The sequence below is a fragment of the Rhinolophus sinicus genome, chromosome 16 (genome assembly GCF_057876585.1).
Source record: "Rhinolophus sinicus isolate RSI-liver-muscle chromosome 16, RSI-T2T, whole genome shotgun sequence".
Taxonomy (NCBI): Eukaryota; Metazoa; Chordata; class Mammalia; order Chiroptera; family Rhinolophidae; genus Rhinolophus; species Rhinolophus sinicus.
Genome location: NC_142516.1, coordinates 52,644,690 through 52,669,135, shown reverse-complemented (window position 1 = coordinate 52,669,135; position 24,446 = coordinate 52,644,690). Strand labels below are relative to the sequence as shown.

The 24,446-nt window shown below is 38.8% G+C and overlaps 1 protein-coding gene across 11 annotated transcripts in view; it reads right to left on the bottom strand.

The window, feature by feature from the left end:
- Positions 1 to 24,446, bottom strand: part of PDCD1LG2 (programmed cell death 1 ligand 2) — a 60,683-nt gene that overhangs the window by 22,457 nt on the left and 13,780 nt on the right. For 7 of the 11 annotated variants that reach the window (XM_019727160.3, XM_088792708.1, XM_088792705.1 and 4 more), the window contains exons 3-4: positions 13,792 to 14,091; positions 4,793 to 5,062 (exon numbers count right to left, since the gene is read on the bottom strand). In XM_019727160.3, coding sequence (XP_019582719.3) covers positions 4,793 to 5,062; positions 13,792 to 14,091 — 570 coding nt within the window. Of the gene's footprint in view, positions 1 to 4,792; positions 5,063 to 13,791; positions 14,092 to 23,986; positions 24,072 to 24,446 lie in introns of all 11 variants that reach the window. The other 4 variants (XM_088792711.1, XM_088792712.1, XM_088792713.1 and 1 more) reach the window with 2 other exon arrangements.

Genomic DNA, 24,446 nt, shown 5'->3' with positions numbered 1-24,446 from the left:
GATTTGAAATTCAAGTCCGTCTGACTTCAGAGCCCATGTGTTTCACCACTGCCAGAGTCACTTCCCAGTCTCCTGGGAGGGCTTCTATACCACCCATATAAGGATCTTGTTATAGTTATTTCCTGTGCTCCAGTTTCATTATATTTCCTAATGAAAATGCAGCAAGTGACTCAACAGAAGAAAATCTGTTTGAAAAGGAAAATCATCTCATTGCTCCTGAATTTCAGATTGAAAGTTAGGATGTTCAGTCATCTATTCTAGAGTCAGGGGAGCACATCCTGAATTTCATTGCTGTATTTGTTTGATTACTTGACTTCTGGAGAAGCTTGTGGTGGGTCAAAGAAGTCAGCAGTGAGCAGCTCAACTTATGAGAATGAGTACAAAGGGGACAGTCATAAGACAAGTTAAAATGCCTTTGAGAAATAGAAGCTAGGAACGTGTGGGAGGATGTTTGACTTTGGTTATTTTGTTGCTGGTATTTGCACACAAACCAGGGGATCATTTGACTGCTGTGATCTGGCTGTCCACACAGTCTGGCAGCTGGGATGATGGGATCATCTAAGACTAAATCTTCAACCCATGAAAGTGACATTTATCGAGCCCTTATTACAAGCAGAGCACTCTGCTTTTGCTTTAGTTGCGGTGTAAAGAAGACACAGGTGAATGATTGAAATGCATGGAAAATAAAATAGCAATGAAAGAGAAAAGACAAGCATAGTCACAGGCAAACAAAGAAATGGTACAATTAATCGGTCTTAGGAGGCTAGATGAGGGAAGACCCCTTGTGTCTTGGAGTTACCCGAGCTGCCCTAGAGAGAGGATGGGCTTGGAACTGGTAAAGAAATGAACAATGATATTTTATGTGGAAGAAGTGCCTGAGCGAAGAGGCCATGGAGGTGGGAGAGGTATAAGCAAGTTCAGAGAGTACTTCGTGAGGAAGGGGAGCTGACTACAGTGGAGGATCCATGTCTCAGGGGATAGTAGGATGAATATAAAGCTGGGAAGGATGGGTCAAACTAGGATGAGAATCTCTAATTGCATAAAGATTTTTCCATCTCCCTGCTAGTTGCATTCATGCGTGATATCTTAGGAAATCCCAAGCTCTGATGTGACCCCACAGGCCCCTCCCACAACTGTTAACTATTTATTCATCTATGCTGGTTCCCAGAGAGAGAGTGGGGGGGGCACCTTCTTTCAGTCTTAACTTCTCATAGATGGAAGACTTCCAGAGGAATGATCAGTCTGTCCTTCTACTTCTCTACTACTATGAAATAAATAAATAAATAACTGACATAATCAGTGGTGCAAAGGGAAGATTCTAGTTATTTCCAAATTCATCTTACCCAGGCCTCCATTTCTCTTTGGCGATCTTCATATTAAGTGTCCTTCTAGAAAACCGCCATTTCATCCAAAGTACTAACCTACACTTAACCAAGCAGGAAGTTTCACATAACAAAGGACAACTGAGTAAACATTTTCAGGAAAAACAAATTCCCCAGGGGTTGTTAGTATTTAAGCCTCTAAAGCTCTAGTATGAATTAATTATAGCTCAATATTCATAAACTGACAAGTCTGGTCTTCTTAACTGTGATAAAAAGAGAGATTATTGAAAAACCAACTTGCTTAATTCACTATTTTCATCCAAAGTTGACCCTAAAAATGGTATGTTTCTAATGTCTTTACTTCTATCAAGATCCTTAGTATGACTCCTCTCTTTGCTTCCTCATTTCACCATAATAATGTAGTTAGAAAGAAGCTGGGGTAACTTTAGTGCTGGAATTGGGTAGTGAAGTGTAGACAGGTGGGGAAGTGGGAAATTGGGGGCTCAGAAATGACAATGCAGCTGGCTGCCTATAAAAACTATATCAAGGAGGTTTTGTTTTTTCTGTTTTTTTTTTTTTTCCCCAGAAGAAAACACTAGGAAATTAATGGGCATTGAGTCACATCAAAGTTCTCCATCTGGTCTGTTGAGTGGTATCAGTCCATGATAAGATTTACTTTACTTTGCGATGGAACAGATCATTCTGATGCCCCAACTCATATCCTGTCTGTCCCATCCCTGATTTCAGGCATGGCTGAATATAGCTGAATGATGGATGGTTCCGTGCAGGTTCTGACTCACTTCCCTCTGACCATCTGTCCTCAAGCATGTGATGCTTCTGTGCCAGGGCTCCCCCAGTGCTGAAGGTTGATCCCTCTCACCACTATTTCCAGTGACCAACTTGTAGAATTTTTGCTTCTCATCTCCACAAATTTGGGGTTTACTGGATTAAAGGTCCAGCTTCCTAGTGGTAAATGCTTCTACCAAAGGATTACGTTCTACTGTATCTAAAGTTATAGCTACTGCCTCGTCAGCTTGAGCTCTACCCACTGATGGACCAGAAGGCAAAGAAAAGAATTATTATATTGATGGAGTAATCAGTCATAATTACCATGAAGAACTTGAATGCTGTTACATAATGGAAGCAAGGAAAACTATGTCTAGAGCTCACTGATTCTCTGATTCTTGTTACTTCCATGCCCAGTAATCAAAAGGAAAAGGCAATTGCAGCAACCTCAGCTAAGGGCAAGGCAGCTGGGGCTCAGACCTATCAGGATTGAAAGCCTGAGTCCCCCAGGGAAACAAACTATTGCATCTGAAGTGCTGAGTGGGGGAAATGTAGAATGTTTAGTGGATCAGAGAGATGACAAATATCAATTATGGATTGGGATCAATGGCAGCCACAGGAACTATAGTTTGTTCCACGAAGTCTTGTATATGAAATGTTTTGCAGAGATTGTAGCTGCTTTCCTGCCCGAAGGCTCAGAGTGAGTGGACTTAATGTAGGGCATGAGTGGACTTGAACAGTGCAAGAGATAGACATTTGTAGTCCTGCCTCCCTTCTTCTCAGCTTCTCTTTTGATGTCAGCCATAGATTGGGTAGAATTGTGGTTGGGCTTCGACTCACTTCATAGTCAATGATTAACATCAAGGGGATGTTTGCTTTCTGACCTGGGATAACTCTGATGCTACAGATGGCTGAGGGGGGGAACTCACTTAGCCCATATGCATTCGCAGCTCATAGTGGAAGAGAGCTGACAACTGTCAACCACTGGAGATGAGAGCAGATGGATTAGTCTTGCCACCCTAAGTCCTTTGAGTAAACATCTTAGAAGGCCATCTGTATACTTAGGTGGCCCTTGCATATTTGAGCTTCTGTTGTCCACATCAACAACTTTTATAATGTGTCCCTATATTTGCTTTTCCTTCTTTCCTGTCTTCATCTCCTGAATCTCTCACTTCTGCTCCCTGGGGTCACCAAATACCTGCATGCCAACAAGTCCTTATCATAGGCTCTGCTTTGTCTAAGACAAATGACAAAAAGTGAAATATAATGACAACATAGTGAATTTTCTATAAAGTCTAATCAGTACTAGGGACTGTCCTTTATTCTGAGATTATATCCTGTATTTGCATGGTAGCAGAATAATGGCTCCCCTCAAAGATGTCCATGATCTAATCCCTGAAATCTGTGAATGTGTTACCCTACACTGCAAAAGAGTTTTGCAGATGTGATTATATTAAGGACCTTGAAATGGGAAAATCCTTCTGAATTATCAAGTTGAGGTGGTAGGGAAGGCATCTAGTGTAGTCACAAGGGTTCCTAAAAGATGGAAAAGGGAGGCAGGAGAATTAAAAGAAAGAGATGTGATGATAAAAGCAGAGGCCTGAGTATTGCAACTGCTGATTTTGAAAGTGGAGAAAGGGTCCACGAGCCAAGGAATGCAGGTAGCCTCTGCGAGCTGGAAAAACCAAGAAAATGAATTCTCCCTTAGAGCTTCTGCTATCTTGTCGACACTTTGATTAGAGCTTAGTGGAGCCTTTTTCAGACGTCTGACCTCTGGAAGTGTAGGTTAATAAATTTGTGTTGTCCTAAGCCCACGAAGTTTGTGGTAATTTGTTACAGGAGCAATAGGCAACTTATGCATGTGGTGATAAAATGCCCTGTCTCTTATGAAATAAAATGACCTGTCTCTAGATGTTAGTTGTTCTTATTTAGCAAGTAAATTGTTCTTACTTGGCAAATAAAAAATTGTCAGACTTCCAAAATTGTTTGAAGTTTTGCTGATGTATGAAGTTCTAAATATGAGATTCAGTATAGCCAGCGAAAGCTCTGGAAGATTTTTTGAGGCCAGTTTTCCTGTAAAACCCCCACACCATTCGGCTGTCGGCAAAGCCAGCAAAGTGATATTCATCCTGGTGACTCAAAGCACATGCCTGAGGCATAGTGATTAATCAGCTTTTGTGCTGGATATTTTTTGTTTCCTCTTCAGATCCATTGTCTGCATTTCAACACTCTGTTCTGAGGTCTGAGAGGTTGATGTTTATGGAACATACCAGTGACTCTGTTGTTCTCTGACTTCTACCTGGGTTCAGCCAATGGGAGGACCCAGCAGGAGATTGGAGGGTAGGAGGAGAATGAAGTTGGGGTATTCATTCACCCAGCATCTGCCCTTTGGTGTTGCTGCAAGTGGTAGCACCCCTCTCTTGGAGGCCACAGTTCCCGTCAAGTGTGCTTTCCCTACAGCTCCCTTCTCCAGGTTGCAGTAACCTCTCCAATAAGGCTAATTTCTCCCCCACTGTTGAAGCCCCAGGGTCCTTCACTATCCTTAGTAGGTTCTCTGAATCCTGATCAGAACTTCATAAATAGTCGCTTTATTATACACTCCTTAAATGACTTGTTCTGAGTGTGCCATCTATTTCTTGCCTGAACCCTAAACCATAGAGCTAGGAAGGGCCGGCCACTCTTACCTGGAGGGTCAATGATGGCTGAAGTAAGTTCCTTCACATCATCATTCCAGAACTCACAGCTGAAGTTGCTGCCAGGGTGTGACTTGAGGCGCAGAACACTAGTGACCTGGTACAGGCCCTCAGAGGTCTTTATGTGGCTTGTGTTGGCAGAAACATTGATGTTTGGCCAGGACACTTCTGCCAAGGGATAACCTTCAGCCTGGCAGGTGAGCTCTACCTCGTCTGTCTCTGGGAACTGAAGGATGCTAGTGTTTATTTTCTTGTAGGAAGCTGGACAATAAAAGAAGAAAAATAAGTAAGTCTTTCTTTCCTGATTCCTGTAGAGCTCTGAACTCAATGCCATGTGAAATTAATAAAATGATCATTATCAGTATTAAGGAATAATGGCTTTAATTTTTAAAACATTTTCTTTGTCTCAGATCATCATGCTATTTTACACACAATGAATTGTTTAACCTTTACCATACCACAAAAATGGCATTGTTGAAATTCTTAATTTTTGTTGGAGGTAATTGAAGCTAGAGAGGTTAAGATTTTGCCCAGAGTCACAGGGGTATTAGGCAATAGCCAATATTTGTACACTGGAAGTTTGATTCCAAATCTCAATAGTGCTTTATACCACCACACTCTGTGGCTTCCTATATTACTATAAATTATCTCGCAATTAAGGACTGGAGAGAAGCGAGAGGATAAATAAAATTACTAGCTAACCCCCATATCTCACTTTATTTAGAGTTTTTCTAACATCTTCAGGAGAAAGTTTTTTTTGCACTTCCCCCTTTCATCAGTTCTCTAATATTAGGAGGACAAAAAAAAAAATGAAGACCAAGCTTCTGTCTATAAATAGTCAAAAATTGGGTCTATGTCTAGCGCGCGCGCACGCACACACACACACACACACACACACACACACACACCCCATTCTGTGCAGTGTATGCTGAGTGAATTAATCAGATATGACTTCCTGCCCTGTAGAAAACAGATCTAAAACAGACACGAGTGACACAGAGAGCAAGGACATAAGGACAAATTGTTCAGCTATCTGAGATGATAGCTAAAAATAAATAAGTATTAACGACATATGCAGATATCAGGGAGTGTGGAAAGTAACCTGTTGATTTTTGGTGAAGGGAAGAGGGAATGAACACTAGTTTTCATTAAGTAGAAAATATTTCCTTAAGAAACGGAATTTCAATACAATCATTGAAGTAAAGATAGAAATATGGCACAGGTGTGGTGAAACTGCTCTTTTTTTTTTCTTAAATTGTTGGGAGGCGTATCAATGGGCACAAACTTTGTGAAAAGTGTTTTTATATTAAGATAATGATAACAGCCACGTGGAAAATGTCAAATACTTTATGATGTACTAAGTGTTCTCTGGGTATTGAGCTTCTATGTTCTGGGCTTTTTACATACTGTGGAGGAAGCACTCATGCCCCTTGCCACAGTTTTTGCCCCTTGAGCACCTCCCCTGTGTGTCCCTATGTTATCAGTTGCTAATTTGATTAGTTATAGCCAAAGCACTCACTGGGTCTCCATTCACTGAAAAGCATGGTGACTGCACCTTCAAATGCTGTGAAAAACCTGTGACCCTCTGTTGAAGTTCTTGGTGCAGTAAAGCATTCTCTGCTTTACTGCAGGCCTCAGTAAGCTCTGTCATCTTCCCAGCTCACAGTATTCCAGCTTCCGCCTGTGACTGGGTGGGGCGGATTTTGTTATCCATGAGTCTGGATGGATGAGTGACTTTAGGGTCTGATCTGCAAACCTGGACTCTTAGGTTAAGACGAGGGAACAGGAAACAGGGGACCCCTATTCTAAGTCATGTTCTCCAGTGTAAATTACCAGAGAAGCCCCAAAATTGGAAGAGGGAAAAGGAGAAAAGCACGTGTTCATCCAGTTATTAATTTAAAAAATGGAGTTCATTTCCCATTTGGTATTGATTATTGTGTGTACAGCTCTTAGTCCAGAACTTGGAGAGGAGCAAGGGTGAGTGACTCTAAAACCTGATTCCATCCCCTTAACATACATTATCTCATTTAAACCACACAAGGACCCTACAAGATAGGTAAAATTCATATTCCTATTTTGTAAATAAGAAAACAGCTGCAATCTGGGATGGATGGGGGCACGTGAACTCATGCCTGTCACAGCTACAGTATTCTGATTTCTGCATTGGAATCATCAGAAGAGGATAATTTTCTGTGTAACTGCAGAAGCCTGGGGATAGAGCAACATGGAAGAGGGATATGTTTTCTAGGGGAACCTGGTACCCAGAACTAGTGCATGAGGAGGATCAGGTTCTGAACCAGCCTACTGAAGGGGTTGAACTACCGTGTTTCCCCGAAAATAAGACCTAGCCAGGCAATCAGCTCCAATGCATCTTTTGGAGCAAAAATTAATATAAGACTTGGTCTTATTTTACTATAACATTTTACTATATTTTACTTATTTTACTATAATATAAGACCGGGTCTTATATTAATTTTTGCTCCAAAAGATGCATTAGAGCTGATTGTCCGGCTAGGTCTTATTTTCGGGGAAACATGGTAGTTAACATTCACCAGTCTCCTTGGTGCCAAATTTTGGTTTATCTCTAGCAATCAAACAGTATCTCAGTCATGCATTCTGAGTATTCACTTTATCTTTCATTCTATGTTATTTATCTATACTTCTTTTCCTTTGGTGCGGTATCCTCTCATAATCATTTCATCCTGTTATATCAGAGATTATTTCTGAAACTCTGGGGTCTCTGGGAGAGATGGAGGAGAATAAATGGATTCAAAGGACTAGTGTGTTGTGGGTGAGGGTCTGGCCTGCTCCCACGATAGCTTGGGACAAGAAGCTAATCTTGATGGCCAAGTTGATTGGTGATTTCAGAGGTAGGAGGGCCAGGAATCAGTAGCTAGGCTGAAGATGTATAAATGAGGGAAAATGGGAGAGATGTTCACCTAAAAGAATCAGCAAGGTTTGGGGAAGGGACTGGCATCTATAGTTATACAGTGTTAAAGACGGCTCCACAGCCTCTTTTGTATTTGGGAAGTGGCTATAAAGGAATTAATTTCAGTAACACACAATGGGGAAGCTGGATTGAGGGTAATATTCTTCAGAAAAGATGAACAAATTTTGGAATTTCAGGTGGAAGTGATCTTAAAATTCAACTAGCCCAACTTCCTTCTCAATGAGAAATAGCTTCTGTAGCAACTTTGCTAGATAACTACCTTGATAAGTGTTTCACATGCATTTGGAAATAACATGTATTCTGCAGTTGTTGGGTGTAAATTTTATATATGTCAATTAGGTCAGGATGGCTAACTGTGTTGTTCAACTCTTCTATTTTCTTTTTTGTTTGTACAATCAGCTATAATAGAGATGAGTTGAAATCTCCAAATACGATTGTGAATTTGTTTATTTCTCCTTCTAGGTCTGTCAATTTTTATTTTATATATTTTGAAACTGTGTGTTAGATATACACACATTTAGGATTATTATGTCTTCCTGTCAAATTGACTTTTTTATCCTTATGAAAGGTCCCTTTTTATCTTTAGTAATACTTCTCTTCTGATATTAGTAACCTGCGAGATAACTAACTTTTGGATAAATACATCTATGAATCGAAGCTCCTACTTCCAGAAGTAGTCATTGCCATGATTAGAAAATAAGAAAGTTGAACTCTCATTGGGAAAATTCTCCTTATGCAAATCAAATTTTGCCTTCTGGTAGCTTCAACAATTGGTACTTGTCTGATTTAGTAAAACAAATACGGTAAGCACAATAGTTAAAAACATGGACTTCAAAGTCTGAAAGGTTTGACTGGCTTGAGCCAAGGGCTGTTTATATGATCTCTCAAGCCTTCAGATTTCTCATTTATAAAATAGGTACGATAATACTCATCCTTAACAGTGGTGTTAGGATGCTTAAATAAGTTAGGTGCCTAGAACATAGTAACTATTCAATTATTGTTAGTAATTATTATTAGCTCTTCCATGACAAGGTAACTCTTCAGGTATCTGAAGATAAGTGGCCATATAGTCTTTCACCTCTAGATAAAACATGCCAATTCCTTCCTAGGACATAGTTGTCAGACCCAGGCCCAGATACCAGTTTTTCGATTCACTTTTTTTTTTTTTTTTTCCAACGTGACATGACCTATATTCCAGATATTAACTAAAGTATAGTGTGACTAATTACCTCCTATGCACTGAGTACACGTTAGGCCCAACACAGGGTTTTAATGCAGCATAAGATCCTAAGATCATAATTTTGTTAAATGAATGATCTACTGCCCAGCAAGTTTGGCTATCAGTCTCCCTTTGCTGGCCCTGAGTCAACAACTACTAGTTGTTCAGTCTGTTATAGATCCAGTTAACTATACTATTATTCAACCCACATTTTACCAATTTATGCATAAGGTATGTGCTGTGTGGGTCCTGGATCTGTTTGTCCTTGGATCTATCCCTCAATTTGTCTTCTCTGCCTTGAACTGCAGGAAGGCTGACTTTTGCAGGCTGTGTATTTCAGGCTCTTGACAGCCAATAGGAACATGAAGCGAAGACTGGAGGGCAAGAGGAAGGGAGACGTTAGGGTATTTCTCCCCCATGTTCTGTGCTATAATGGCCTCTCCAGAGATAGCCACATCTCTTCCCTGGCCCCAGCTACCACTGGACAGGCCCACTGGGGTTCCAGTGTCTGTCATGTGACTCTGGCTCCTGGGCTCTATTAACCCTACCTTACCCCCTCTCCTCCAGCCCAGTGTTGGTAGCCACTTCCTGCTATTTCTAATTGCTGATTTGTCTCCTTTTTCCCAGGTTGGCTTCTCAGTCTGTTCCATCAATAGAATTACTATTTTCTGACTTAAATTTTTGGTTTAAATAGTTTCTGTTTTCTTGGTTGTCTCTACTATTTGATTCATGTATTACTGGCAACTCTAGCATTTCTGAAATAAAGATAAGGTATACATAGTATTGTCTGCTTTATCCTCATAATGACAGTAACTAAGGTAAAAAAAAAAAAATGTATGTAGTTTTACATCACTTGGTCTTAAGAGAATCCAGGCAGGTTTCTAATAATCACTGATATAAATCTTTTAGGATTGCTCTCAATTTGCTATTAAATGGTTTAGAGAGGTATATCAGGTTAAACCGTTCATAATTCCCAGGAGTTTTGCCCCCCCCCCTTTAAAATTCAGGATATAATTTTCTTAACTCCAGCTTTCCTAATTCCCTTCTGTTTCCCCAATGGAGAAAAGACATTGAGATCAGAGATTTAGCCCCTCAGTAAGTTCCTTTAGCAAGTGCTTTCTCTGGGCCTAGAGGCTACATGTACAGTCATCTTTTCACTACCACATTGCTTATCTTGGGCTGTTTCCTCCCTGCACCCTTTATGTCTTCCCCTCCGTAGGGTGAAGGCCTTTCCTCTTGCAGGAAAGAATGGGAGCCATGCTGCCTCCTTCCTCCACTTCCTCATGTGACACTCTCTATCTTGGGCCTTTTTGTTGAAGTACTTTTGTAAGCCTCAGCTCATTTCAGGTGCTGGCTCTGCAATCCTCATTCTCATGCTTTGCCCAGGCCTTCAGGCTGGTTGGCCCTTCTCTTCTTAGTACTTGCTCTGTGTTTGTCGGGAATCCTTTGCATGGGCAAGTTGTCAATTTGTGGGCTCAAATCCTGGGCCCTCCTGGACTTTCAGAGCCACTGCTCCCTTCAGCCATGCTCCCTGCCCTTCCTCAGATTACTGAGTCCTGCAGTAGCAGCCTGGCTTTTCAGAAACTGCAGCCTCCTCTTAATGTCTCTTATAGACTCTCTAGCCATTCTACCTACTATTTTTTTCCTATGCTTTTGAAATCATCATTTCTCTTTTCACTGTATTTAATATGAACTGTTGCCCAGACTGTAAAGAAGGTGCTATAAACCCTTTTCCAGGTTTATGCTATAGATCAGGCATTCTAAGAAAATAGGTTGTCTGTCCTCTAGCCCTACTTCATTTAAGCAAACCCCAGATCTCCCCTGCTTCCTTCAGAGACCCCTGATCAGGGCACAATACTCTGAGGTCATGGTTTGCAACTTTTCTTTCTTTCTTTTTTTGCTTGCATTTCTCCTAAAAGGATTGTGATGCAGTATGCATCCTTTCACATACTGAGTTGATTCTTAAAATTTTTCATAAGTTTCTATATTGGAAAAATATATGATGTTTAGCATTTTATACACATTTATATTTTTAGTCAAGCAACTATTTCACTCTTACATATGTATCCAGTATCATCTAGATATCAAAGAAGGTGTTTTTGATACACATCACCATCCATTGAAAAACACATAACAAAAATTCTTCCCTAAGGATCAGAGTTTTACTTTGTTCCTTTTCATTCTTTGAACCTCTGTTCTCATTCTACTTTTCTATAGGATTTTATGTTAATGAAACATGTTTGGAAGCTCTTATTGATTATCCTATGTTTCTTTGCAACAACAAAATACATACACCTATTGAATTTAAAATGTTTTTCTTGTGAACATAAGACTTTAAGTTTTCAAAGTTTTCTTCTGCATTCAAATCTAATTTCCATTATTATTAGGACATGTAAAATCAAAGTGGAAAATATTATGAATGTTGATAATTATTAAACATAAAAGATAAAAGCTTACTGGAAATGTATCTCTTAATGGGATGGATGGGGCTGTCTTTTGCAATTTGTTCATGAATCTGAGGATGCATATGACTAATGGCTGAAATGAAACACAGTTTAGAAATTAATTCTATTTCTATATTTCATTTTTTTTTGTAGCAATAAGGGCTAAGGAATCTTGCTCATATGAATAAGTTGGTGGGGATGGAAGCAGTTGTATTATAGTAATGTCATTTCATTCTTTGAAAGATTTATGATTTATATGCCAAAAATTACTTCATCTTATATTATCAGCTGTTAACTCTATTAGGGCCTCCTTCAATTTTGTTGAAAGCAGAGAATTTGATACCTCCTGATTTGCAAAAGGATTTGTTAGTCATTACAGTTTGATAAGTTATCAATATTTCTAATCACTCTTTTGTTTAGGACTATGGAGGTGTTTATACCGTGGGACAATGCACTATATTCATGATGGGTAACAGGTAGGCTTTTTATGAAGTGGGAGAAAGCAATAATAAAAGAGGAAGTGTTCTAGGGGAACCCCAAGAGCCCTGCCTGGAAGACGCAGTCTCAGGCACACTCAATTTGGGGAAAGAGTACTTGGGGAAGATGAAGCTCTAGAAAGGCATTTCCTAAAACTGCCTGTGCACGTCAGAGAAAGTCTTTGTGATCCCCACATGCCCCATATAGTTTGAAGACCATTAACAATTTAAGGAATTAATTAAGATTTAAGGAATAAATCTGCTCCACATTGGAGCTACCCTGGTCTAAATGAGGCTGTAGAATGGCTCCCCAGCAATGAGCAGCAGCTGTCAGCTGCAGAGAGAAAATGGGATGACGGGCCCCAAATTCCCCAAAGACCCCAGATGCAATACAGCACTCCAAAAGAGACCAGCAAACACGGGGGCAGTGACTTAGGTGTGCAGATAGCAGAGTACATTAGGGGATCACGAGAATGTAAAGCCCTCTTTCCTCCTGTTAGTTAAACGTAGCCTAACTTCAGTGTTCTGGAGTTCCTCCCAGTTGACGCCTAGGAATGCAGTAAAGATAGAAGACAGTCACATCCAGGCTGCAAGCTTTCCTGATGACTCATGGATAGTTGGGGAATGAGGAGGTCACTGTCCCTGTAATAACTGAGGGTCTTTGAACCAAATCTCTGGACACTCCCCATATCATATGCCAGGGACCACGCTCAGTTCTTTACGCTCATTATCTCTTTTCATTTTTATAATAATCCTATGTGGTAGGTGCTACTACTGTTATCCTTTTATAAATAAAAATGAGAAGTTATGAAGGGTGAAATAACCCGGCCAAGGTCACTGGTGAAAACAATATTCACACTCATGTCTAATCCTTTCAGTTTGTTCTTCTTTGTACCAGACCATAAAGTCACACCATTGCTGCCAAGGTCACTGACTGGTCTTTCGGGACCGAAACCCACAGACCCTCCAGAAGACAGAACAGAGAGGCCTAATGGGAAATCAGGAGGAGGCAGAGAAAAACTGACATAGTTTAACAGACCAGTCAATGAAGGCTGAAAAACACAAGACGATGAACAAAGTCAAATCTATTCTTTTATAGTTGTTATAAGTCTTTCCCAAAATGACCTTTCTTAGAACAAACAAGAATTTAAAGATGCTCTTCAGATGTAGGTTCTTGGCTTATGTTGTGGTGGAGAGACCCCTGAACCCAGACGAATGGGGACAGCTATTGACTTAACGGGGCTCTCTCAGGCCACCCACTTCACTTCTCTGGACTCCTACTGCTTTGTCGGCAATAGACGAGACTTGGACTAGAGTAGTGCTTTCCAAACTTTTTAGACTGACCCAGAGTGAGGAAAACTATTTTACACCATGAGCCAATTCACACACACCCTCTGAAACAAGTTTCACAGAACAACACTCAGCCCTCCTATATGATGCCCTCGGATCTATTCTATTCTATTCATTTTGTTCATTTAATGGGGAACAAAATACCGACCTGGTTACTACTTACTAAACTGACATTTTAATCCATCAGTGGATGGCAAACCATGGCTTAAAAAGTCTGAACTGGAGATATAAGCTATTCTGACAGAGTAGCTTCATAAACAAGTTAGTGTTGTTCCTTGTGAGAACTGTGAATTAGGCACAGCCTATTTTTGGTACCCTCCCATCTTTCAGGACTCATTTCCTGGCTTCCTTTAGAACCCATTTATTCCTGTTTACCCTAGCCTCAGCTGCTTTATACTCAGATGTCAAAAGATATTTCTGAACAGGTGCTTTTCTTTTCTTTGAAATAGCTCTGTCTCCTGAGAAGCATCCTCCCGGCTTTTGCTTGAGCCCGCATTAGGCCCTGTGCTGGAGAGATGCCCCCATGGATTCCAGTTCCTGAAACCACTCACCTTTGACTTTTAGCGTCAGGTACTTGTAGTCCCAGGCGCCCCTGTAAACGATCACGCAACGGTACTGCCCTGCATCCCTCATTTGGATTCGGGGGAAGTGGAATAAGGCCTTCCCCAGGGGCGGCTTCTCATTCAGCAAAGTGACACTGTGCAAGGATGTATCGTCTTCCACCTTTTGCAAACTGGCTTTTACGTGTCCAAACTCCACACCATCTCCAGTGTCAAAATCACACTCCAGGGTCACATTGCTGCTGTAGTCTACCACGTACAGTTCCTTAGGGACCGTCACTGTGAATAAAGCTGAACAGAAAACAAGACATTCTCCCATTGTCTGCCTTCACATTTCAGTTGAGTACAGAGTGGGAGCTGAGGAGACGCAGCCTACCCCCACTTTCCAGGAAATACCTGTCATTATCTGGGCATTTGCTCAGACTCCTTTCTCTCCTTCCCCCTGGGCAAGAGTGGAATTCTTGATCCATTGCTCTGAGGTAGTTCTTTCCTCTCAACACTCCCCACCTGTGCAGCTGACTGCCCTCCTGCCACCCATTATCCAGGCTCATTTTCTTCATAAGGATCAAATTACACCATTCATTCCCTGCAAAATACTGCTTCCTCTCACCAGTGACAGTAATAATAACTATCACATGTTGAGTTCATGCTATGTGTGAGGCTTCTGCTAACACATGATCACAATTAGTCTTCCCAGGAAACCAGCAAGGTAGAACTATCCTCTTTTTTAGAAACTGAAATTGAAACATGGAAAGGTTAAGATTGCACAGCTGGGGTCAGACCCAAGTATTGCTAAATCCCAAACCACCACACCAAATAAACCCACTGTAGAAACTTCTTCTTTTCTGTCAACAAGGGGAAAGGAAGAGTAAGCTATTATTAAGCGTATACCTACTATGTGCCAGGAACTGTGCTAAGCTCTTTATAATTACATCATTTAATCCTGAAAATATGACCACAAAATGTGTATTATCATTACCGCTTTATAGTTGAGGAAACTGGCTCAAAGAGGTTTGATCCAGAACATACAATTAGTGAAGTTGAATTCAGAATCAGTCAGGTGTTTGCCTTCAAAATCTGTAGGATTATAATCCACTGAAGCAGTATTTCCCAAAATGTGAAGTACATGCCAGTAGAAGTATGCAAAATTATTTTAGATAGGGCCAAATCAAAACCTAAAGAGAGTTGGATTATTCAGAGAGGAATGTATTCCCTCTTCAATTCTATTTCAATCCTTCAAATTATATGTAATTTGCAACACACTCTCACAATGGATATTTTTCCTTTTCGTAAAATAGGAAGCTCCCAGGCAAATAGTAGTATCTGGGTAGATTTTAACACTACTTTACTTTCATTGCATTTATTTGTGTTCATATTCTCTATTTACCAGTACCAGTGATAGTGGTTTTCCATTTACCACATTATACTATTTCGTTCAAAAAATAAAAGCTGAGTTGATTTAAAGAATTTTATAAAAACAATAGTATTGTGCTCTCTTCGGCAGCACATATACTAAAAACAATAGCATAAAGTACCGCCAACATGGCAAAACTAATGAAGGTAGTTATGCATGAATAAAGTGTGAGAACCTGTACAAATTATGCTTCTTCCATCACTGATGAATGGATATTCATTATGACTGAGGTACAGCAAGATCTTGAAGTAGCTTCTGAATCATGACAGAAAATTAGATCAAGTTATGTTCAGTAGACCTTGCTTCATTCATTCATTAATTTAATCAGTCAAATCAACCATTCAATAAATATTTGGGGAGGCTTCTAAGCATATGCTATTCGAGGAGTTGTTGCCATATAACATGGTTTCTTTGACACTTTTCATCCCCTCCCTCCCCTTTCCCCAGCCTATTGCAAAAAGCTCTCCAGTGCTAAGGCATTGGCAGGGTATGTAAACAGCAGCCAGCACATGTGGAATAACACAAAGTTGTTTTTTTTTCTTTTCCTGTCTAATATTATTGTCTGTGCAGCAAAGCATAAATAACAGGATCCATCACCCCCTGCTGCCCACCCCCCAAAAAAACCCACAAAAACAAAAAACCCAAAACATGGTATGGAAAAAGCATTGGATTTAGTGACAGATGAACCTGGGTTCAAATTCTGACTATATTGGGATTTTGGGTCCTTTGATCTTGATCATTCCATTTAACCTCTATGAGTTTCAACCTCTTCTTTGTAAAGGTACAAGGTGAATATCTACCTCTCAGGATTGTGGTGAAAACAAAGAAAAATGGCACATGTGAAGTAGCTGACTTGAGCAGGTGACGGATAGTCAGCAAACATTGGTTCCCTTCTTTTGTAGCATGTTTTAATTCTTGGGTAAGTGGTAATCTATATATAGAATGCACGGCCCTTCATTATTAACCACAAAATTTTATTAACCAGGAAAGCTCATTCCCTGACCAGCCTAGAAAACAGATTTAACAGTATAAGTTAATTTTTGAGTTTTCTGTTGCTTAAATGATTTGCATTGCAATTCTCTTCTGACTCAAAGTTTTCCTCCTACTAGCCTACAAGTCGTTGAAGGCAGTGACCAGGTAGCGTTTGTTTTGGTATCTCCAATGCCCCGTACCTACTAAGTTCCAGTTAAGGTTTTGGCAAATAAATGACAGAAATGAGGAAAGGGAGAAAGGAAGGATGAGCCTAACTATATTCATTTCTGTCTTCCTCTCATCAAAACGCCACTTTCCCAAGATCACATAAATTGGCATTCTTAATCACCACACAGCACACTTGATAGGAGGTGCTGTGCACAACTTGAGATTTATGAAAATAACTGACACGTTTATGTCTTGCCTCGAACCCCTGTTTTAACCACGACTAGAACATTAACAAGCTTTTCTACCAGAGATCTATGGTAAGGAAAGGAGATACATCTACCCAGCGTTCTTCTGTGTAGGAAGGGGGAGGGGGCAGGCCTGTAAAACAAGTGCTTCTATGTAAAACAAAGCTAATCACACATGCATTTGTTTGGCCAGGTTGAGAGGACTCTGGGATGATATATGTGAAAAGAGATGTTGTGCTTTTAAATTTCCTATATCGTTTCATTTTGTGGAATCCAGTGAACGCTTGTTATAATTTTCACACTGGGTCTCCATAAGGGGCCCCTCTTAAAGGTAGATCCCTTTAGGATGGGAATCATCTTCAAAGACTTGAGTTATTAAATCCCTTTATAACTAAGACAGAGCCACCTGATACCAAATCCGCTCTGCCCTGAAGAATAGTATTTATTCATTTATTAAATATGTATTAACAATTTTCTATGTGCCAGGTTCAGGAATTTACGCTATTTTTACTCTCCTCATAGTACTTCCTTCTCTTATTTTATTACACACGATCAAACAGGAAACAGGGAAGAGAAAAGGGGCTTGCAAAGAAGGTTAGTGGCTGAATCTGAGATAACAAGAATTAGTTAGAGGACTTTGGGTGTGTCTCTACTGAATTTATTTAGCAAATTTATTTATCACATTTATGTTTTCTTCTCATGAGAGGGAACGCCTGTAACTTCCTCTGGAACTCCCCATAGCATTACAGCAGAACTCCCCTCTTTCCTGCCTGGGCCTTTGACAAAAATCTATTTACTGCTTGCTTTCCCCCTCTGCCTTGTACAGATAAGTATGTGTGTACAGGGGCTGTAGGCATCAGTATGCTACCTGTCAGACAGGTAACATTTTCCAGCTAATGTTCAAAGAGAAAAGAGCAATTAACAAACATGAATCATGTATCTGAGTAGCTCAGAAGAGCTCGAAGATTAATTGTTATTTGGGGAGGCTTCTAAACATGTTAATGCCCTAGGATCCTTTAAAATTCAATTCTAATTCTTCTGTGAGGCCAGCATCAATTTTTCTTTTTTTTAAAATTTCCCTGGAAGCTTCTAATGTGCAGAGATCATTGAGAACCATTGGTTAGACAAAACACTTGCACTTGCAATCATGTTTTATCTTCCTGCCATTCAAAGTGTTGTCCTCAGCTGCACCTGGAGCCAGTTAGGAATGCAGAATGTCAGGCCCTGCCCTAGAACTAGAGAAGCAGAATCTGCATCTTAACATTGTTGGGGTGGTTTGCATGCACATTAACATTTGAGAAGTAGAGTTATAACATTGTTCTGTATTTGGACTGTTAATGGGAAGTAGACTAATAGTTAACACTTATTAAAGACAGTGAGCCAGACACTGGGCTAACCGTTACATCATCACCTCATTTAATGTTCCCAAAACTCTGCAAGATAGGAGTTATCATCCCCATTTTACAGATGGGAAAACTGAGGCTTAAAGAAGTGATACAACTTGCCCAAGGTCAAAAAGTGGTAGCTCATGGAGTTGTAATTCAAATTCATATCTCTGTGTCTTGAAAGCCTATACGCCTAACAACTCTACAGATATGACTATCCACTGGCATGTATATACAATATCCATGAATGTGACAGATATACTTCTCAGCTTTATGCTAAGGAAAAGACATTTGTTTTCTATTTTTATATGCCATGTGGTTAGTAAATCAAGCTTCAACCTAGCATTGCACTTCTGAAATTATCAGACAAAGGGGAAAATTGGAAAGTTTCCACCCCGGCAAAATTAAGCAGACAAAACAAGTTTTACCCATTCATTTGGGTTTCTTGATTAAATTAAAGGGTAAAGGACCTGGCCAGGGCATGAAAAATTCATATATACAGATTCTTTAGACAAATTAAAGCAGCTGCCTTGAGTAATGCTGGAAACTTTTAAAACATTTATATAATATATACATACTTTAATATTATATTGATCCACTGAGCACACGTAATTTAACAAGAGATAAGAATCTATGTAATCCAGTTAAACATACATAAGATTAGGGTACACAAAATGCTGGAGCCTTTTTGAAAGTTCTTGGGGTAACTTTGCATTTTGTTTGCAAGCAGGCATCAATGGGAGTTAGCACCTGTCACATCTCCAGGAAACGCAAAATAAATCATTTGCATTACCTCCCAAGATAGTTTCCTCTTTAAACTAATTTTGTACATTTTTTTCCATTTAACAACTGAAACTTAAGTTTGTTCAGACTTCCTATCTAATGTACTTGAAAGGTAGGGGGCTACTTTACACAGACACAGCTTTCAGAGAACTCTACTTTCTGGTTTAAAATATAAACCTGCTCTGGGTGCCTGACTCATGCACTCCTCTTTATAGGAACACTGCATGGAGACATTTCGTCTTTTAGAAATCCTTTTCCCAACCTGATTCTTCTGTTTTGTATACCTCAGGGGTCTGCAGAAGTAGTTTTTGAGACTGAAGATAGGGTAAGTGGGGTAACCCAGTGTGTGGTCCCTGCACCCCCTCCCGAGTGATCTCAAGCATCACTAAGGTCATGAGCTCCCCTAGTTTTTATCCATCTTCGGAGGATGAAGAAAGAAGGAAACATCAACGAAAAGCGTGAGATTGGGGTTACTCTTTCCTCTAAGACATGACAAAATACAAAAATAAATATTTCCCCTTAAATGTATCTGGGGTACAAGATGTCATTAGGTTTTGAAAACCTATTAAGAAAAAAATGAACTATAATGCTGCAATAATAAAAGAGTGTGAGCTATGTGGAAGGATATGCACATATATCAATAGAACAGAGTGGAGAGTCCAGAAATAGACCCACACAAATATGGCCAATTGATTTTGGCAAAGGTGCAAAGACAATTCAATGGAGAAAGGAATTGGAGCAACTGGATGTACATATGCGGGGAAAAAAAAGAGTCTCAACCTATACTTCTCACCTTATATAAAAATTAACTCAGGATGAATTATAAACCCAAATGTAAAGTGTACAACTATAAAATGTGTAGAAGAAAGTCTTTTGGAGCTTGGATTAAACAGAGAGTTCTTAGATATGATGACAAAAGTACAATCCATAAAAGCAAAAATTTATAAATTGAATATCAAATTAAAGTCTTTGCTCTTCAAAAGACATTGTTAAAAGTGAAAAGATGAGCCACAGATTGGGAGAAAATATTTGCCTATCACATAGTTGATAAAGGACTTATATCCAAAATTATAAAGAACTCTCAAAACTTAATAATAAGAGAACAACCCAATTAAAATTGGTCAAATGATTTGAATACACATTTCACCAAAGAAGATACATGGATGGTCAATAGGCATGTGAAAATATGCTTATCATCACTAGATATTAGGGAAATGCAAATTAAAACCAAATGAGATACTTACACACTTTTAAAATAAATTAAAGAAAACAACAATGTCAATACCAAGTGCTGGCAAGGATTTGGAACAACTGGAACTCTCATATTTTGTTGGTGGGAATTGAAAAATGGTACAGACACTATGGAAATGTATGATGATTTCTTATAAAATTAAATATATACTTACCAAATGACCCAGCAACCCCTTTAGGTATTTACTCAAGTGAGGTGCAAGCATATGTTCCCACAAATACTTATATACAAATGTTTATAGCAACTTCATTTGTATTGCCCAAAATAGGAAACAACCCAAAAGTCCCTAAACTGGGGAAATGAATAAACAAAATATAGTACATACATATGAGTACAGTGGAATACTACTCAACAAAAAAAAGGAATGAACTATTGGTAAACACAATAATATGGATGAATCTCAAATGCATTATGCTAAGCGAAAGAAGCCAGACAAAAAGAGTGTCTAATGAATGATTTCATTTAAATGGCATTTTGGACAAGTTAAAACTACCGTGTTTCCCCAAAAATAAGACCAGGTCTTATATTAATTTTTGCTCCATTAGGGCTTATTTTCAGGGGATGTCTTATTTCTTCATGTACAACAATCTACATATATTCAAATACAGTCATGTCATTTTCTTCTGGAACATCGTCATAACGTACTAAATGCATCCATCTGGCTGACGATCTTAACTGGGGCTTATTTTCAGGGTAAGTCTTATTTTCGGGGAAACATGGTATAAGACAGAACAGTGGGTACCTGGTTAACAGCGGATGGAGGGTTTTTTGTTTGTTTGACAAGTGATGGAATTGTTCTGAATCTTGATTGTGGTGGGGGTTATATGACTGTATTTGTGAAAACTCACAGATATTTTTATGAAAAAGTAAATTTTACTGTATATCAATTTAAAAATAAATATTTAAAAAAAGAATAAAAATGTTTTCTGCTAATTTTTTAAAATTAAAATTTATTGGGGTGACAGTGGTTAGTAAAATTACATAGGTTTCAAGATGATGTACAATTCTGTAATACATCATCTATGTATCACATTGTGTGTTCACCACCCACTCAGTTCTTCTTCCATCATCATACATTTGACCCCGTTTACCTTTGTCTACCACCCCCCTGGTAACCACTAGTGGTATGAGTTTTTGTTTCTTTATTTGTTTGTCCTGTTCCTTTGTGGCTTTCAGTTTTATATCCCACATATCATTAGGTTCTCGCTTAGAAGGATAATCTCAAGATTCATCCATTTTGTCGCAAATGGCACTATTTCATCTTTTCTTATGGCAGAATAGTATTCCACTGTGTATATACACCACACCTTCTTTGTCCGATCATCTATTGAAGGACAATTTGGTTGTTTTCAACCAAAGTGTTTTCCGCTAATTTTTACCTCAAACTTTAAACTATTATATAGATAACACAGGAACATCCACAGAACATACAAGTAAGGAAAGAGTTCATGATTAATGGTTTACTTGAGTTATAGTCAGAATCAATATTCATCACAGTATTCACAATGTCTTTCAAGCATTAATCCAGAAAAAAAATTAAAATAACTGTAATTAATGTCCACCAATAGCAGACTGGTTAAATAAATAAGAGCATGTCCAATGAAGTAAAGTCACTTAAAAATAAGGGATATCTGTATTTCCTGAAGGGACAGGGATAGAGCTATGGGGAGCATTTTGGGGAAGAGTTTATGTTGTTGAGCTGGGGCGAGTGAAGAATTTCTGGGAAGGCTGGTACAGTTCTATTTCTTGAGCTGGGTGGTTACAAAAGGGTTCACTTTACATTAGCATGACACTTTACATTTATTTTATGTGGTTCTCTGTATGTGTGGTATAAAGATTTAAATGCAGAAATAATTTTAAGATATTAAATTAAGTAAAATGAATATATGCTTACCAGTGCTTACTAAAACCCACTGCCCACCCCAAGAACTAGAACATTATTAATGACATAATCTACTCCCTCGACCAAAGGTATTCACCATCCTAAATACTGTGTTTATCATTCTTTTGCTTACTTTTAGCTTTTTCACATATATATGTACATATATATATACAAATATGCACATATATATATAGTTTATAAAAAGGACATTGTGCTTATGTCATCTTCTGTGCTTGATTTTTTGTTTTTCACTCAACATTATGCTGCTAAAATTCTTAAATGTAGTTACATGTTTTTGTAATTAATTTATTTGTATGCTGTATCATACTCCATTCTGCTAAGACACAATGTATGCATTCTCCTGTTGATGGGCGTTTGGGTTGCTTTGTTTTTTTGAAATGACTACCAATGCTGCTACAAGAATTATTTTTAAAACTTAAAAATAGAAATTTACAGAGAGGGCAATAAGGAATTATATTGATCCAATTCATATATATATTTTTTCTTTTCAATGAAGAATGCAGGTCTGGGGATGCACAAGGGCAATGAGGGAAGGGAGGTCATCAGTCTGGCCACCTGACAGCCATGGCTCCCTTTGGGCACTGGATGCTGTAGCCTGACTGCTCTCATGTTCGTTTGAAAGGATTCTTATATTTAAAAAATTACATTTTAATTATATAAGTAATACTTCTTGTAGATTTCTTTTAATATACAAGTAAATGCATACTTTTTATAAAAAAAAAAAACCTAGTAAACATACTAAATAAAATTTTCCTTTTTACCCTCATCCCAGATCTCTTCCCCTCTCCAGAAGTAAGCACCTAATCCGTTCTCAGATCCTTTAGCTGTTTTTTTGTTGTGTTTTTGTTTTGTTTTTTCTTTCTTACTCAGGTAGCCTCTATAAGAAACCTTTGAAATTAAAACTCTTTCATAAGGGAGACATGAAATGACAAGACTTTAAAAAAAAATCATTAAGGAAAGGCATTCTAAGTTAGGCAAGTATTTAATGTTAGTTTGAACTGTTATTACCTGCATAATATATGAAGTGTGATTAAAAAAAATGGTGAATGTTTAAATAAAAGAAATTTATTACAGTAAAAGACACATTGCCATTAATCCCCCTCAAAATACTCCCCCTCACTTCAAACACACTTATCCCATCATTTTTGCCACTTTCTGAAGCAGTTCTGAAAGTCCTCTTTTGTGAGTCTTCATCTTCTATCATGACAACGCTCCATGTCACACATCACTTTGGGTATGGCAATTACTGTCAGATAAAAACATTACAGTGTGTTCTCATCCACCTTATTCACCGGATCAGGCACCATGCGACTTCTGGCTTTTCCCCAAAGTCAAAATGACCAGGAAAGGTAAACATTTTGAATCAACTCTGGATGTTGAGGCAGCCATGACAGTGCAACTAAAAACACTCATGAAAGAGGACTTCTAGAACTGTTTCAGAAAGTGGCAAGAATGATGGGATAAGTGCATAAGTGCATTCAAAGCAAGGGTGATTAATGGCAATGTGTCTTTTACTGTAATAATTTTTTTGAAATGTAAACATTCACCGTATTTGTTGATCATACCACAGATAGAAAAGAATTCCAAGTTTGCAGAGAAAGTGAGATACAGTCTGTTTATAGTTTCCTTTTTGTTAATTCATAAATGTAATTCATCATATGTATTTTTGGTTTTCTGAATGTCCAGAATAAACATTTAATATATGTCCATAATCAAATTTAACTCCAAAAGCCCATTCCAAAGTGGGCGCATTAGGATTATCTGCCATATCTGATTACCATCATCATTGTATCACAGTAGGGTAGAAAGGACAGTAGCTTTGTAGGAAGCTTGCCCATACCACCTAGTAATGATGTAATATTGGGTAAATTAAAGAACTTTTCTGAGTCCCAGTTTCCTCATCTGCCAAATGGTTACTGTGAAGATTAAATGAGATAACATGTAAATCTCCTAGCACAGTACTTGGAATTTAATAAAGTCCTCAGTAAATATACATTCTCTTCCCTATGCCCCATTAGTATCCCTAACAGTTAGTGCCTATCTTTATTGCCTTGTGCTGCTTACCTTAGAAAGAAACGTACTTTCTCTGTAGAAAGACTCAGTAAGGGATAAAAAATGCTGCCTCTTGTTACCCTAGCTCACTCCTTTCCTAAGAGAAAAGTCAAAAAACAAAGCCAAAAAAACAGGGTCTCAGTGTTTTTAAGTTACAAACTCACAGAAGTTACACAATTCCCAAAGTTTCTCCTGAAGCCTCTAGTTCTGTCAGGGGACAGGGAACAGCCACTTAAGATCCTTCTTTTGACCCTTGGTTTTCTTATCACTTACTGGAAACTTAAAGCTCTTTTGTAGCAAGGAGGCATTTGCCCCTTTCACAGGCCTCTAAAAATCTCAGCCCGGCAGGGTGCCTTAGAAAGGAACTATGAAGTGTTTGTTTTTGTTTTAGCTAGTATGACTGGGGCAGGGCTGGAGTAAGCAGAATATTGGGTGTTCTCTAAGGTTGGCTCGAAGTCAATAACTCTGCTAC